General features: G+C 34.8%; 1 protein-coding gene across 44 annotated transcripts in view; it reads left to right on the forward strand.

Annotated features, from left to right (window-relative positions):
* Positions 1-15,969, forward strand: part of LOC125659436 (leucine-rich repeat-containing protein 15-like) — a 615,079-nt gene that overhangs the window by 587,478 nt on the left and 11,632 nt on the right. For 36 of the 44 annotated variants that reach the window (XM_056149051.1, XM_056149060.1, XM_056149041.1 and 33 more), the window contains one exon: positions 4,152-4,223. The exons of the other annotated variants lie outside the window; for them this stretch is intronic. In XM_056149051.1, the coding sequence (XP_056005026.1) occupies positions 4,152-4,223 (72 nt within the window). The remainder of the gene's footprint in view (positions 1-4,151; positions 4,224-15,969) is intronic. 44 annotated transcript variants of the gene reach the window in all.

The following is a 15,969-nucleotide window of genomic DNA, read 5'->3' on the forward strand; positions in this document are numbered from 1 at the left end:
AATATATCGCATAATGGACTTAAGGTATTCCATGTATAATGACAGGATAATGAACAATTTTGAAGGATTTGGATCAACATAAATGTTTATTGTTAAATAATGATGAAAGTGAAGCAGATGAAATTCACATGACTGGTAAATGATTAGAAGCTGACCTTTCTGCACTTAAGACTTTTTGGAAGAGTTGTCTTCCCTTTGTAAAAATAAGAAAAATCTAATTTTCTAAAAATGTGTGTGGTCAATGATTAATTTTATTTCATATTTTCACTAAGAGAAAGTGTTTGTAACTTTCTACCAAGAAATTTGTGTGAAAATATAATTTCGTTCTATAAAATATTGTAATAAAACATGTTTTTCCTATATACTTCAATGTTAAATTCTAGATGAAATAAATCAAGCAGTAAACAAAATTTTCAAAATTCCTATGGTGGATTATTTTTATTTGATGAACCCTTCAAAATGATAGCATGATTACAAAAATTCCACCATCCATTCTTAGATATGAAATATGGTCATTATACAATGAGTACCTTAATAAAGAATTCTATGGAAACATGATTATTGTCCTTGGATTCAATATTTTGAAACATGTCATTGATTTTTCATATATGAATTAAATTTTTGAAATAATTTATATTTTAACAATAACCATTGGAAAAGACTCCAACAAAATTTATGTTGTCATCATGCATAGATCAAAAAAAAAAAATCCCCCAAAAAAATCATCGATTTTGCAAAATCGGATGACGCAAAAGAGGTTGGTATTACTTTAAATGATAGAGAGCACTTAAAAGTTTCTTTGAACTACTCAATTCCAGTATTGTGCAGTAGCGACATCAGCAAAAGATAATTTCATTGCACAAGAACCAATTTTGGGGACCCCTCTATAAAATTTTCTACGTCTTTCGAAATTTTCAAGGACTGAGGACTATTGTAATAATCAATGAATTCGTGTTTGCCCTTCTCTTAATTTTGTATTTTTGATAGGATTTATGAAATATGAGATGAACTGTTTTTATTCACACAAGATGAATACTGCAAGTAATAATGAAATAAAGGAAGTTGACGATGGGGAAGCCTAATTCACCCCCTTGTCATAAGCCAAAGTCATCCCCCTTGTCATAAACTTCAGTTGTTAACTTACACATATATTGTAATTCTTCAAGCCTTTGCATGCTAGTCTTTACTTTTCCATTATATAAATCTTTAAATCGATATGGCCATATGTGTCAAAAGAAGGAATGCCGAACAAAATTAGTGATCCTAATTATTCGCGAACAATTAGAGGGCTTTCCACCTACCATGATTAAGAAAAAAATTAAGAATATTCAAGATGATGTAAGAAACTCAAAAAGACCTTGAAAATCAAAAAAAAAAAAATTCAGGATGACCTTTGACTTTGACCTAATATTGAAGGTCAAAGGTCATCGGTCTTAATGCAAGTGGCCCCATGTCTCTTGCTATATTAATATAAAAGTTATAGGCTTAAATAATGATATTGGATACTTTCAAGGGCAATAACTATGCTTAAGGGTTTTTCTATCCCTTCGATTAATTTTTCTATGCAAGAGGGTTTTACTGTGAATTCATTAGCGAAGGTTTCGTGTCTCTATGACTTTCCGTTAAGTAGGAGTAGCGATAACAAGGTTTTTAACGCGAGTCTCCGAAATTCACAAAAGGGTCAAAGTTCAAAGTGCATTTTGAAAAGAAAGAAAAAAGAAGAAAAAAACCACACAAATCAATAAAAATAATCAAATTTAAAGTGGAAATCACAATATTTTATTTTGATAAAGCAATCATATTATTATTTTTACAAATTGTGATCTGCACATCGTTAGGAAGTTGGAGCACGGCGTTATACTGACGCACTCAAGCTGTAACGAGTTTTAAAATGAGGAAAAAATTTTATAATTCCATTTAAAGTTAAGAAATACAATATTCTATTATTTATATGATTAAAAGTTCAATTATTTTGTATCTTTAAAATCTTTGTAAATCTACCAGTTGGTAGAAACTGGAAGCACAAGTTATATACCGGGTATGTTGTTACAAGGTGAAGGTCAGTTGATCCGAGTGTGTATTGAATTTGAAGACCAGAACAGAATTATGTAGTGCTTAGCTTCGATATATCCATTTTCTCGCAGTTTATCTGGGTTTCTGTCCAAGTGGTATTTGAAAAGGTGACTGGGTGGTTTATTTTAAAGGTAAAGTTCTTGCTCTAACAAAAACATATCCACGTCTTTTTTCTCGTACCTTCCTTCGAAAAATTGAAAAATACTCAGTCTAAATCCTTTCTACCGACAACTAGTACACCCGAATACGGCACAAAACATCTTAATGCAATAGTATTTCAAACTGTTAACGTGATAATTGTTTTTTTGTCGATTAAATCTAATTTGTTTATGAAATGACTTATAGATGTTTTCAAACCCGAGGGCGCATATGACGTCACACATAATGGCACGTAAAATAGCGAAAGTAAATATGCATACCACGGTATCGCAAGATTTGAATTCCATCGCTTTCAAACTCGAAAACTACGCAACATATTTCATTTAAAACACATTTAAAGTGGTTTTAGGCATGGAAAGAATTTTGCTGAAAAAAGAAAAACGTTTAAAAACATGCGTTGTGTCCTTTAAGATAAAGGCAAACACAGACCCCTGGATATAACAGATGTTGGATTGGGTGCCTAGGAGGAGTAAGCATCCCTATGTTGACTGGTCAAACCTGCCTTGAGCCCTATTAATTGATCACGTAAACGGAGTAATTCTTAGTCAAAATTAGTATGTAAAAATATGGATATGATGTTTATGGATCTGAATTGATTCTATCCGAAAGCATATGCTGCGTATGATCATTTGTTAAATGGAGGTAGGCTACTGAAAAATACGATAATGACAAAAACGTTGATGTTACAGTCGCGTTTCAAGTCAATATTTTGCACATTCTATGGCAGTTATAAATTATTATGATTTAGTTTCAAATTAAAATCCATCAATATTGTCTGGCGTGTTTCATACAAATAATTATGCCCTTCTTTTATGCTGAGTTTGACTACCGAGTACTCCGTTTACCTGATCAAAACAGTAGTCTTACGGCGGGTGAAACTGGTTAACAGGGGATGCTTACTCCTAGCATCTGATAAATCTATAGTGTTTCTGTCGTCCGTGTTTTCCCTACTCTGGATTTGTGTTCTTTATAACATTTATGAGAATGGTCACGGTTTGGCAAATAAATTCTACATATTTTTAGTATGTTATTGCAATAGAATGACTTATATATGTTTAAAAACAAGAACAAAACCATTAGTTATGCTATCATGTTTAAATCATTTTGAAATTTGGGTTAAACATCTTCAATATTTGGGTCATTGGTGTTATTGATATCAAGGATTAAGACAACAGTCGGCAATGGACTGCGATGATGGAAATGAATTGTGCAAAAATCTCTTTTACGTCTTTCCTTATGCATTTATGTGTTCTAATAACATTCATTAATATAAGATTCACTCTCTAACTTTCATCCACTCCTAGAATTATTTATTGATTTCCTGATATATACCGAGATCAAATTTATCCAGAGCAAACATTGCAGCACTAGCAGCTCTATATTTAAATATCACTTTGCTGTAAAAATGTGATATGCAGTTTAGAATATAATAATTGATAAGATTTAATCTAAGTTGAGTATTCTATCAAAATGAAGATTTCGGTTTTATTGAATATATAGCATTATATACCTTTAGTATATTCAAGGGCCCGTGTTTGTTCAACTCTCTGTTTTGTATTGTTTGTGGGGGTTATCAGATCACTGGTCCATATCTTCGCCTTTCATAGAATTCATTTTTGTATGGGAAGACAATAATGTAATTTTGCTTCCTTCAGAGCCTCTGAACATGTTTTTTAATAAACCATATTAACAAAAAAGTTAATAAACCTTACTTGTTTCTTCTATTATTAAAATAGTCAATCACAATCTTACAAGACAACATCCCGAGACCAAAACTGCAGCTAAAATTGCTTTCAATGTTTGCAGTTGGGTTTTGGGGGTTTTTTGTTTGTTTTTTTTTTTTTTGGTTAACATCAAAATGTAATCAAGCAATATTGTATGGATATATATAATTTAATCAAGCTTTCTTTGTAATTCAGATACCTATACAACAATAAACTAACAACGTTACAGAAAGGATTGTTTGAGGGATTGACGAAATTAACGAAACTGTAAGTACATGTATATTTATATATAATATGAATTCATTATTTGTATTCACCTGAGGATGGATGTTAAAATCCAGAAAGCGCTAGTGATTTAAATATATTTTGAAACTTTATATTTTCCTGCTTTTTTATTCAATTATATATATATATATATATATATATATATATATATATATATATATATATATATATAGTGCATCTGATTATTTCTTTTATGTCATCTTCAATGCATATATTTATATCATTAAATCGATGGATTATGTCGTGTTTCACATCAACATGTATATAACTAGAAATTCATTCGGTGCCTCATACACTAACACATGCATCACACGCTCTAACAGATGACAGTTGTCCATCATTTCACACAAATCATAATGGGTAATAACATTTTATGTGTCCTTCATATCCTTGATATCGTGCTCTACTTAACAAAGTTCCTTTCCCATAATGTACTCCAACAATTTTGTGTTGGTATATCTATAATTCAATCAATATATCACACGCAATAAGATCACAGTCATCTATCATTTCAAACATCATGCTATGAATATTGTACATGTCTTTCACGTTCTTGAAAATTGTCTTCTACTTAACAAAGTTTCTTTTTTCAATTAGCTTATTATATTTGAAATATTAGAATACACAATTTCTTTACATTAGAAAGAAAATGAGTAAATAACTTATTATCTATACACTTGTTTCATATTCTACAATCTACATGTAGATGCAATACATTCACAGTTCCTTATCTTCCCCTTTCATTCTTGATAGACTGATTGCTTGCTTGATTTACATCCGTCGAAATTTTACACTCATACTAAATTGTCATCTTCTTTGGGTCAAGTACCACAAATATAGACCTATGTTTAGTGTTCAGGGCACATGTTTACTAAAGTTCGTAGACGTAAACGTAGACATCTAGATATAGTGTACGTTTATGTGTATGTGTGGGGGGCGGTATTCACTGGTAGTTGTAGACGTACATTTACGTCAGAAATAAGCGTAACTTCACTTGTCCTATACTAGTGCACATAAGCTGATCGTAACGTTACAAATAAACAAAGAAAAGATATTGGAAAAATGTCTGTTGGACATGATTATATGACCATTGTGATATTCATATCATGGGTGAAAATAATTCAATTTCCTATCGAATGCAAATGCAAAATAAACAAGCTAATTTTCATTCTTAATTTCATATAGTGCACATGTACTTCACTCGAAAGAAGCTGTATTTCATATACCAATGTGTCCAAGCATAAGCAAAATTTATTCCATTTCAGTGAATACAAAAAAGAACGACACGGTTCTTCATTATTTAATCAAATTTCAAATGAATTTGAAAAATAACACTGTTTTAATTTTTAACACATCATCCCCAACACATGTACAGTAGACTTAGAATAATGTTCAACAGTGGCGAACATTAGAAAACTGAAATCAATTACCTGTTAATAACTCAATCACCCAGAATATTTACTCCTCCTACGTACCTGATCCCACCTCTGGTATATCCAGGAGTCGTTGTTTGTCCAGCTCTTTATTTTATATTCCTGTGGGAGTTATGATATTGATCACTGTTCATTATATTCACCTTTCATCCACTTCCTGCGGAAACAGTATTTATGATTTGTTTGTAAGGAATTTAGATTAAATCTAAGATATTCATTGATCTGACTGCTCAGTAATGTTTGTGATTGTTTTTATTCAGATTAACCTTATTCTAACATTGCTCTAAGATAATTGATAGAGAAAGATACAAACATATAACATGGACTTTATAAATACAAAGAGTGAGCTCATTCATGTTTTAAAGTCTATTTCAAAGGAATCCGAATGGAATAAATATGGGAAGATATATAACACTTCAACATATATATAATTATACATATAAAACACGTGATGAAACTATGGCATTTCGTTAACTGAAAGGTTGCTGAATGTTACAGAATAGTGACTGAATGGTCCTGACATTCCGTAACCTTTCTAGGCCATTCAGTAAAATGTCAGTCTGCTGAATGGCATAGATTTATCCTGTGAAATATATAAAGACTTAGATATTAACGGCAAGTTGAAGTATCTTTCACGCTTGTTAATATGTTCGTGAGGAGCAAATATAGGACCTCAATAGGATATCAATTTCATAAAGTTTGTCATAAAGTTAAGTATTCCTAGGCACCTGATCCCACCTCTGGTATATCCAGGGACCTGTGTTTGCCGTAATTTTGTATTCATTGTAAGAGTTATGAAATCAATATCCTATTCAGCCCCCATATTTGCTCCTCATGAACATATTAACAAGTGTGAAAGAAAACCTTCAAACGTATTGTGCCACAACATATGCTAGAAGTGGTGTAAATCAAATATGGATTCCAAAAAATTCTGAAGAAATTTAGTAAATTTGAAATCTCAAAACATTTCTGAAATCAACAACACCTAAACGTATGACTTTTTAACACTTTTAATGACCATTCCTTACGATTGATTAAAGACTAGACATTTCAAAATCATAGACAGTTGCTTCTTCGCCAAAAATGAAAAAAAGAAACATTCGTATCTAGTAATCAGTCGTCCAAAAAATTGATTTCCTGAAATTCCTCATTGAAAAGATCTTCGTAGTCTTCGGTGGTCAAATATTCCAAAAGTCTGTTAGTATTCCCATGGGTACAAATTGTGCTCCGTTAGCTGACCAGTTTTCATATTCTTATGAAGCAGTGTTTGTTCAGAAGCTTCCAAGTGAGAAGACAATCTCTTGCTGTGACCTTCAACTTCACATTTAGATACATCGACGATTTATCTATTAACAATAATCAATTTCATTCATATCTCCATTCAATATATCCCTGTAAAATCGAAATAAGAGACGCCACAGAGTCCTTCACATCTTCTTTGTACCTAGATATTTTATTGAAAATAAATATTTAGGGCAAACTAACTCATCTTTATAAAAAACGGAATGATTTCAGCTTCCTATCGCCAACCTCCCATATCTATGTAGCAATATTTCATTATCACCTGCATATGTTGATTATATCTTTCAACTGACGCAATACGCAAGAGCTTGTTCTACGTGTGATCAGGGTTTTTTTTTAATTGAGACAGGCTACTAACAAACAAGTTGATGGTACAGCAAATTCTATGGTTATTATAATGATCTAATTTGCCAATACCACCATTCATTGAGTCATATGCTGTCTGACATGTTCAATACCTATTGTTAGGCCGCTCTTGGCACACTGTTTTTAACTACAGATTTTTTAGTTTACCTGATCAAGATATAGTGTTCACAGCAGGTGTAACCGGTCGACAGTGGATGCTTACTACCTCTAGGCACCTGATACAGCCTCTGATATATCCAGTAGTCCGTGTTTCTCCAACTGTCTATTTCGTATTGCCTATAGGAGTTATGAGATTGATCACTGTTGGTTACCTTCATCTTTCACCCAAATGTAAATGAAACAGACGGGGAGAAGAATTACAATGAATTTATTTTGAAAATGCAATTTCCTGCTAAAAATATCTTGTGGAAAATTTTGAAAATATCAAAGTTAATCTTCGATTGACATTTGTTTTCATGAATTGATTACAATTCAATTTTCTTACATGCATTACATTTCAGAATATTTCTAGTTCATTTTCATAGAAAAATAATAAGGCTTACATCTATAGGTTCTTTCGTTTGCTATTCGCGATGGAAGCCCAGTGGTCAACCTCTCTATACCCGACTTTCTTATTTTTTCTCTCCATCATTCCGGCAAAAAACGTGGAATGCGTTATGTGTCAACAGTTCATGAGATGTGTAAGCGAGTATACCGTTTGCTACTGACGAATGAATAGTCACATTGATATGACATTGTCATGGACATGAAGAACTATAATCCAGATTCATATTTATTGCAGTAGGTCACCTGAGTCATTCATGTGATTTGTTGCTATCTGCTGTCGTCTGTCGGTAGTAAACATTTTCAGATTCTTTCCTTTAATGGCTGAACTAAATCTAGCCTAGTTATGTATATAACATTTATGGGTTAAGCCTAAGGGGAACACAAATCGCAAATTTCATGGACATTGCGTCTGCGAGGCCTGCTGGATGGGGTCCAAACCAAAAAAATTAATGCAATCTTCTAACATCTTATTTCGATAAAATATTGATATATACAACTGTACATACATATAGATATAAATACCAAGGATAACCCATGAGAGCTCGAAAGCATTTTCCCAATGGAGTCCTTTGATGCACGGATGTTAGCGCTAGGGGGTAATTATGTGGGAGGAAACCAGAGTACCCGGAGGAAACCCACCTTCTAAGCGGGCAACTATCATACTCTCTCACAGATAGCCACCTCCCGATCACGGGGATCCAACGCAGCCGCAGCGGAGAGAAAATCCATCTCTGCAACCTCAAAACCAACCTGTTAAACTGCTTGCATGATTATGATAAGCAATACGCCCTCTACTAAACTGGTAAATCCATGACCTCTTGGTTTAGGATTCATGTCCTAAGGGGGTGATAAGTTTGACATGTATTGAAAATCATTATATTTTAGAATATCACACTTCCTACTTCTAGAAATCAATGAGGCAAAATGTTTGTATGATTATAATGAGTAATCAAGTCATTACCAAAATCGTGAAATTAATGATATTTTGGTCTATGATTCAGGTGGGGTTAACTTATCATACATTGAAAATGTATTTTATCTTTTAAGAATTCTTTGCTTCTAAACATCAAGAAGGTGAAATATTTGCATGATTGTAATGAGCATTGGGTCACCTATGAATTTGTGAAAATTATCACTCCAAGGTTCAGGTTCTATTATTAGTACCTGAGCAAACAAGCATGGAGTTGTTTACTGAGCAGTCCTGTGGTGGGCATTTTGGACCCTATACTACATGTTAGAAATGTTTGCGTACATTAATAAGCTTAAAACCTTTATGCACTCGGGTCATGAGCTTTGGAAAACGTGATAGATGGTACTGAGATGACTGTCAAGGCCCATGGACATCCTGTTTTATTTAATATCTGTTGAATCTGTTAAAGTCATAAATTTGATTTGATAGTATGAGTATTAAGAAGTATGACTATGGGTGAGTGGACACAGAGAAGGACGGAGGAAGTGGTGGAAAATAATCTTTGAAATTACTAGTTCATGTCTGTTTCTCATCTGTTTATCATCATTTTCTGTGGATATACATTTAATACACAGTACCTGCTTTTACATGCATGCATGTTTCTCTCACTGTACGCATCCAGGATCATATCTCCTTAAATGTTGTTAAATTCATTTCAGGACGTTTTAGTTCACCTGACCCGAAAAGGCCGGAGGAAAGTTAGCCTTTCTGATGACAATTTGTCCGTTGTCTTTACAATTGATACGGGTATTCGATGTTATAGAACCAGAGGTTTATTTAATAAGTATATAGCATCATTTATAAAGTAGGGTTGGATCTCCACATTTGGAGAGAGTACCATCACCATTTTTCACAATGGTGGTACATTTAGGTGACCACAAATTATTTCAGGTCCCGGAGTAGGAACATTCAATGTTTCAAAACACAATGTTTATTCATCAAGTGTAATGCATTAATTTATTAGTAAGAATTGGAGGGACGGTTCTCCACAATCAGAGAGAAAAACATCACTATTTTTTCACAGTTGGGATTGTTAACCAGAAACACGCTACCCTCAAAATTTATGGCTCCGAGATAGGGGTCTTCTATGTCAATCACTGTCAATCACGAACTTCATTTTTACAACTCTGCAATCTCGGAAAGATGGTCTTCCTTCACGCATGTCATCCCGTAAACTGTCCCTTCCGTCCGAAAATCTTCTGTGCCATTTTAACACGAATGAACGGCTCATATTACAATGATTTTCCGACTGTTTAAGGAATCTATGGGTCTCTGTGGATGAATTTTCGATGTATTCACAAACTTTTATCACTGCTCTCTGATCCACCTTTTCCGAAAACGTACTTTTTATCGAACAATGACGACCTTGTCTTTATAGATTCAAATATAGATTTCTCTGCCATTTCGAAACGTTCAAATTTTGCAGGTGTGATGTTGAAGCTATTGTCAACGTAATAATGTAAAAAATAATCTCTATCCGCGGAATTTTACAAAATACAAATGAAATATGTAAAATGATATCCAACTTTTTTAATAAAAACTTCGTTTTGCTCTGGGTTACCATCCCAAGTCTCATAACGAGGTCATACTTGTAATGATGCATTTGAAATTGGAATTTATTTTTACATTCTATAATTCACATATAGTAAAGGATTATAAATATGCTTAATAAATATCTATTACGCTACTTTTATTTAAATCTAGGCTTGTCCATCAACTTTCCGGACAACCTTCGTACAATTTGATTCTAGAATACAGTTCGCTATTGAATTGCTAGTAGTGAACTGCAAATTGTGTTCCTAACCCCAATTGCCCATGATTCAATTTTGCCTCTTTTTTTTTTTTTTTTACAAATCCACAAATGCAATATAAATATATATGTATACTGATATAAATCTGTTTTGTCATGAATATTTTGACTATTTGAAATACTTTTAAAAGAGAAATACGTGAACAAAAAATACACCCAAACATTCATTTCGATAAGACAATGTGATGTTAAGCATTACATACATTGATGTGTGTAGTACATCCAACTCTCATGAGTGTAATATTGTAACACTAAAATGCTACATCTATGAGAACTACTTCATTGCTATATATATATGTAGCATAGAAAATCAACTTTACAAATTAGCAACCATAATGCTGATAAAATTCATAATTCATAGATATGATCAACTAGTAGACATTGAATACAAAGTCATCACATTTTTTTCAGTAGGTTTGTTACTAGTGTAATCAGGTAAAACTGCACTGCAATATACAATTATTCTGTCAGAAATTAACAGGAATGCAAAAAAGGCGAATATTCTAACTATATTTACTTTGTGTTGACATTGTTATCAAAATGAAGTAAAGTTCAGCACAAAATTAAAACACATTGTTTGCTCAACTCTTAATTTTGTATTCCTTATAAGAGTAATGAGATTGATCACTGTTTGTTATATATTCTGTTTCCTCAAAAGAAAATTTTTTATGCCATTCATCACAACACCTGAAAGACAGACAGACAGACAGACAAACTCGTTTGCAAGTCGTTTTCATTAGAATAAATATATAGACCTTGTGTGATGACAACATCTATGACCCCCCCCCCCCCCCCCTCCCGTACTGATGTTTAGAGTTTAAGAAACAACATCTATGAGTCCCCGTACTGACATCTAAGAATTTAAGAAATAATTAATGCATTTGGAATTCAAAACTCTCGACCTTTAAAAATATATTTTCTCGACTGTCATTCAAAACATTACTTCCATTTGCACTCGTGAAACGATAAACCAGCTTTCCTTTTCAATCTTTCTCAACATAAGTTACACGTAGAACAAAACTCGGAGACAAACTGCTGAGACAATTCTGATTAACATGTCTTAGCTGATATGTACATCGACATCCAGATTTTACTCAGGAAACATTTTGGACCCAAAACAGCCTAAATATTTGCACAACCTCCTAGTAAAATGACACTTATTCCACGAATGTACATTAAACATCATGAAGCTATTCATAAACAATTAAACAAAACAACACACAGTTAAATCAAGTTCATCCTCACAAGTCAAGGTTTTCTGATTATATACTCTCTACACAAACCCTTGACGAACGTAGAGAAGATGTACCAGTCGGTAATCAGTCAGATGTTTTGTTTAAAAGTCGTATCCGAGATACCCTTGATTCTAAAAATAATCACTATTTATGTTTACGTTTTATGTTTCACGACCTCCTGGGTAAGAAGTAATTGTTCTACCACTGCTAGGATACTACACCTGTGATGCAGGGTCCGATTTCTGAACTTTTACCTCCACTACTGTGGTCTATACTTATGAATCATCAACTCCTGTTATTTGGTTCTTAGTTTAGATCCTTTTCTTCAAGTTGCGTAAACCAAACCCCTAAAAATGAAGATTGTAAAGAGAGGAAAAGCTACTTACCTACCTGAATGTTTTGCCTTGGTAATAGGAAAGAAACATGTATATATTCTGGCCTAAAGTCACTGGTTTTTCGGATATGACCATGAAAACAGGAGTCATATGTCCCGATAAGCGTTAAGGAGGTATGCTAAACCAGCGAAATTTGATATGGATTAAAAGTGGAGGATATAAACAACAATATTTTAAAATTGAAAACTTTCAAACTTGCTTCATTTAGTCAAAAAATGCAGTTTTAGTACAAAGGAATATGAAAAAAATCAAAACCCCTTCTGAACTCGAACCCGCGATCTACAATTCAGCAGTCGATATGCTAACCTACCGAGCTACTCAGCTAGCCGATGGTTTTTTAAATAAATAGGCAAATATTGCTGGTATTTATATCTTCATTGATGTTTTAAAAGGAAGTCAGCCATTATGACAAGAGTACCTCCTTACCTCCTTAATACAAAGAGCAGCCACTGTTATGACTTTTAGCTTCAAGCATATGTCGGGATTTGTTACACTTCACCTAAACCTATTGTCGTCTCTAAATGAAGAAATCAATCTCAAATAAGACGTAAATACACTGAGAACATCCACATCCTATGGTGTCCGGATAGGGCCATTTGCGAAAGCGTGACTGCGCGTTAGTAACAACACGCCGTCACGCCAACAAGCAACGCGCCTTCGCACTCTCACGACAACAAGCAACGCGCCTTCGCGCTCTCACGCTAACAAACAACGCGCCTTCGCGCAAACAAGCAACGCGCCTTCGCACTCTCACGACAACAAGCAACGCGCCTTCGCGCAGACAAGCAACGCTGCGCGAAGGCGAAATGCTTGTTGGCGTGAGAGCGCGAAGGCGCGTTGATTGTTGTCGTGAGAGCGCGAAGGCGTGTTGCTTGTCTGCGCGAAGGCGCGTTGTTTGTTAGCGTGAGAGCGCGAAGGCGCGTTGCTTGTTGGCGTGACGGCGTGTTGTGACTAACGCGCAGTCACGCTTTTGCAAATGGCCCTATCCGGACACCATAACATCCTCCCCGTGTCAATTGTACTGAAATGGTTATCAATACATCATAAAGCTTTGGAACTGGGTTTCGTCATTCCTAGACACTCAAACTGTACTGAGATGTTTAAATATGGGTTATGTTTGTCTTACGATTAATTGTTGATTTAATTTTTTGAGCCAAATTTCTCTAGTAAAACAACATATATATATAAAAAAAAACTTTAAGTTTAACTTTCCATCTTCGAAGTTGTCTATCATAAAATACACTTAGGCTACAGTAGATGCAAATTTCGTTGGGAAACAATTTGGTTGTTTTTGTGGTGAATATGATTCCATGTGGATTAATTTTCATTCTTTATGATCACTTGAAAATTACCTAACAGCAATCCTACCTGGTTTAAATGTCGTTATGATAAACACCGTTTATATCCCATTTGTTCGGCGAAGCGTGCCGTTATTAACACTCATTCACAAACAAATAACAGGGGCGGATCCAGGAATTGCGGTTACGGGGGGCGCCACTTTAGGAGGCAGTGGTTCCAGGGCGAAGCCCTGGTGGGGGTCCAGGGGGCGAAGCCCCCGGAAGCTCCTGGATTTTACAGATTTTATGGGGCTTGAAATATTTCCCCTATTTAGTCATTTGTACTATTTTCTATCATTTTAATATGGTGAAATTAATAAAATGACACAAATTTTAAGGGTTTTTGGAAAAAAATTAAGTTCTCCCAATAAAGTAATCAAGAAATCAAAAGGTTTTGTCATTTATTTCTCCTGGAGTGGAAGAAATTATTGTTTCTTTTATCGTTTAGTACATTTTCCAAAACAAGATACCGCGATTTACCTTAAATTTGAAAATTTTAGGGGGGGGGCGCCGGCTGCGCCCCCTCTAAATCCGCCACTGAACAATTACTCAATATATAGGGCTCACGGCGGGTGTGACCGGTCAACAGGGGATGCTTACTCCTCCTAGGCACCTGATCCCACCTCTGGTGTGTCCAGGGGTCCGTTTTTGCCCAACTATCTATTCTGCATTGCTTATAGGACTTATGAGATTGATCACTGTTCATTATCTTCACCTTCCAGTAATCTGTGTAAGCTTGGGTCATTCAATTGTGGTATTCAAGTCATTAAAAGTTTAAAGCGTTTGTATTGTATTCCGTTTGTCAATAAAAATCGTAAAGAATTCGGACGTACCGATAGAAACAAGGTTCGTGTCCTCGCGTACATAAGGAAAAGAATTTCTTCGACCTGCTACAAAATCATCATATTCAAACCATATTTAACACACTTACCCAAGCTGAACGGAAGAACATTATCCCCGTGACATTGCAATTAACAGTAATCGCGAAAAAACAAATACATGTTGTGGTGTGCAGCTCAGATGCCAGGTCACCTGGTTGAAGGGCGTGGCTACTAACATAGTTCTGGTGGATCTACGGATATCTTACATGAAATCTTAGTATGAAAATGACAATAAATGTAACATACAGATGGGGTTCGTCTCAGTGGTATATCAGTCACACTGTCCAGGGGCGGATCCAGGAATTGCGGTTACGATGGGCGCCACTTTATAAGGCGGGGAGCTGAAAGCTCAAGTGAGCTTTTCTGATCGCCTGTTGTCCGTCGTCTGTTCGTCCGTCCGTCTGTCTGTAAACTTTTTACATTTTCGACTTCTTCTCCTGAACCACTGGGTCAATTTCAACCAAACTTGGCCAAAAGCATCCTTGGGTGAAGGGCTTTTAATTTTGTTCAAATGAAGGGCCATGTTCCTTTCAAAGGGGAGATTATCACAAAAATGCAACAATAGGGTGGGGCCAATTAAAAATCTTTTCAAGAACCACAGAGTCAGAAAAGCTGATATTTACATGAAAGCTTCCTGACATAGTGCAAATTCAAGTTTGTTAAAATCATGGCCCACGGGGGTTGGATGGGGCCACAGTAGGGGATCAAAGTTTTAAATACTAATGTATAGGAAAAATCTTAAAACATCTTCTCAAGAACCACTGAGCCAGAAAATCTGAGATTTACGTGAAAGCTTCTTGACATAGTGCAGATTCAAGTTTGTTAAAATGATGGCCCCGGGGTTATGAAGAGGCCACAATAGGGATCAAAGTTTTACATACAAATATATAAGGAAAATCTTCTCAAGAACCACTGAGCCAGAAAAGCTGAGGTTTACATGAAAGCTTCCTGACATAGTGCAAATTTAAGTTTGTTAAAATCATGGCCCCCCGGGGGGTTGGATGGGGCCACAATAGGGGATCAAAGTTTTAAATACAAATGTATAGGAAAAATCTTTAAAAATCTTCTTCCCAAGAACCACTGAGCCAGAAAAGATGATATTTACTTGAAAGCTTCTTGACATAGTGCAGATTCAAATTTGTTAAAATCATGGCCCCGGGGGTATGATTGAGTCACAATAGGGGATCAAAGTTTTACATAGAAATATATGGGGGAAATCTTTAAAAATCTTCTTCTCAAAAACTACTGGGCCAGGAAAGTTGAAATTTACATGACAGCTTCCTACCATAGGGCAAATTCAAGTTTATTAAAATCATGGCCCCCGGGGGTAAGATGAGGCGACAATAGGAGATCAAAAATTTACATACAAATATATAGGGAAAATCATTAAAAAATTTCTAATGAAAAATCACTGGGCCAGACAAGTTTACATTCACATGAAAGCTTCCTGACA

The sequence above is a fragment of the Ostrea edulis genome, chromosome 9, assembly GCF_947568905.1.
Source record: "Ostrea edulis chromosome 9, xbOstEdul1.1, whole genome shotgun sequence".
In the NCBI taxonomy this organism is placed as follows: Eukaryota; Metazoa; Mollusca; class Bivalvia; order Ostreida; family Ostreidae; genus Ostrea; species Ostrea edulis.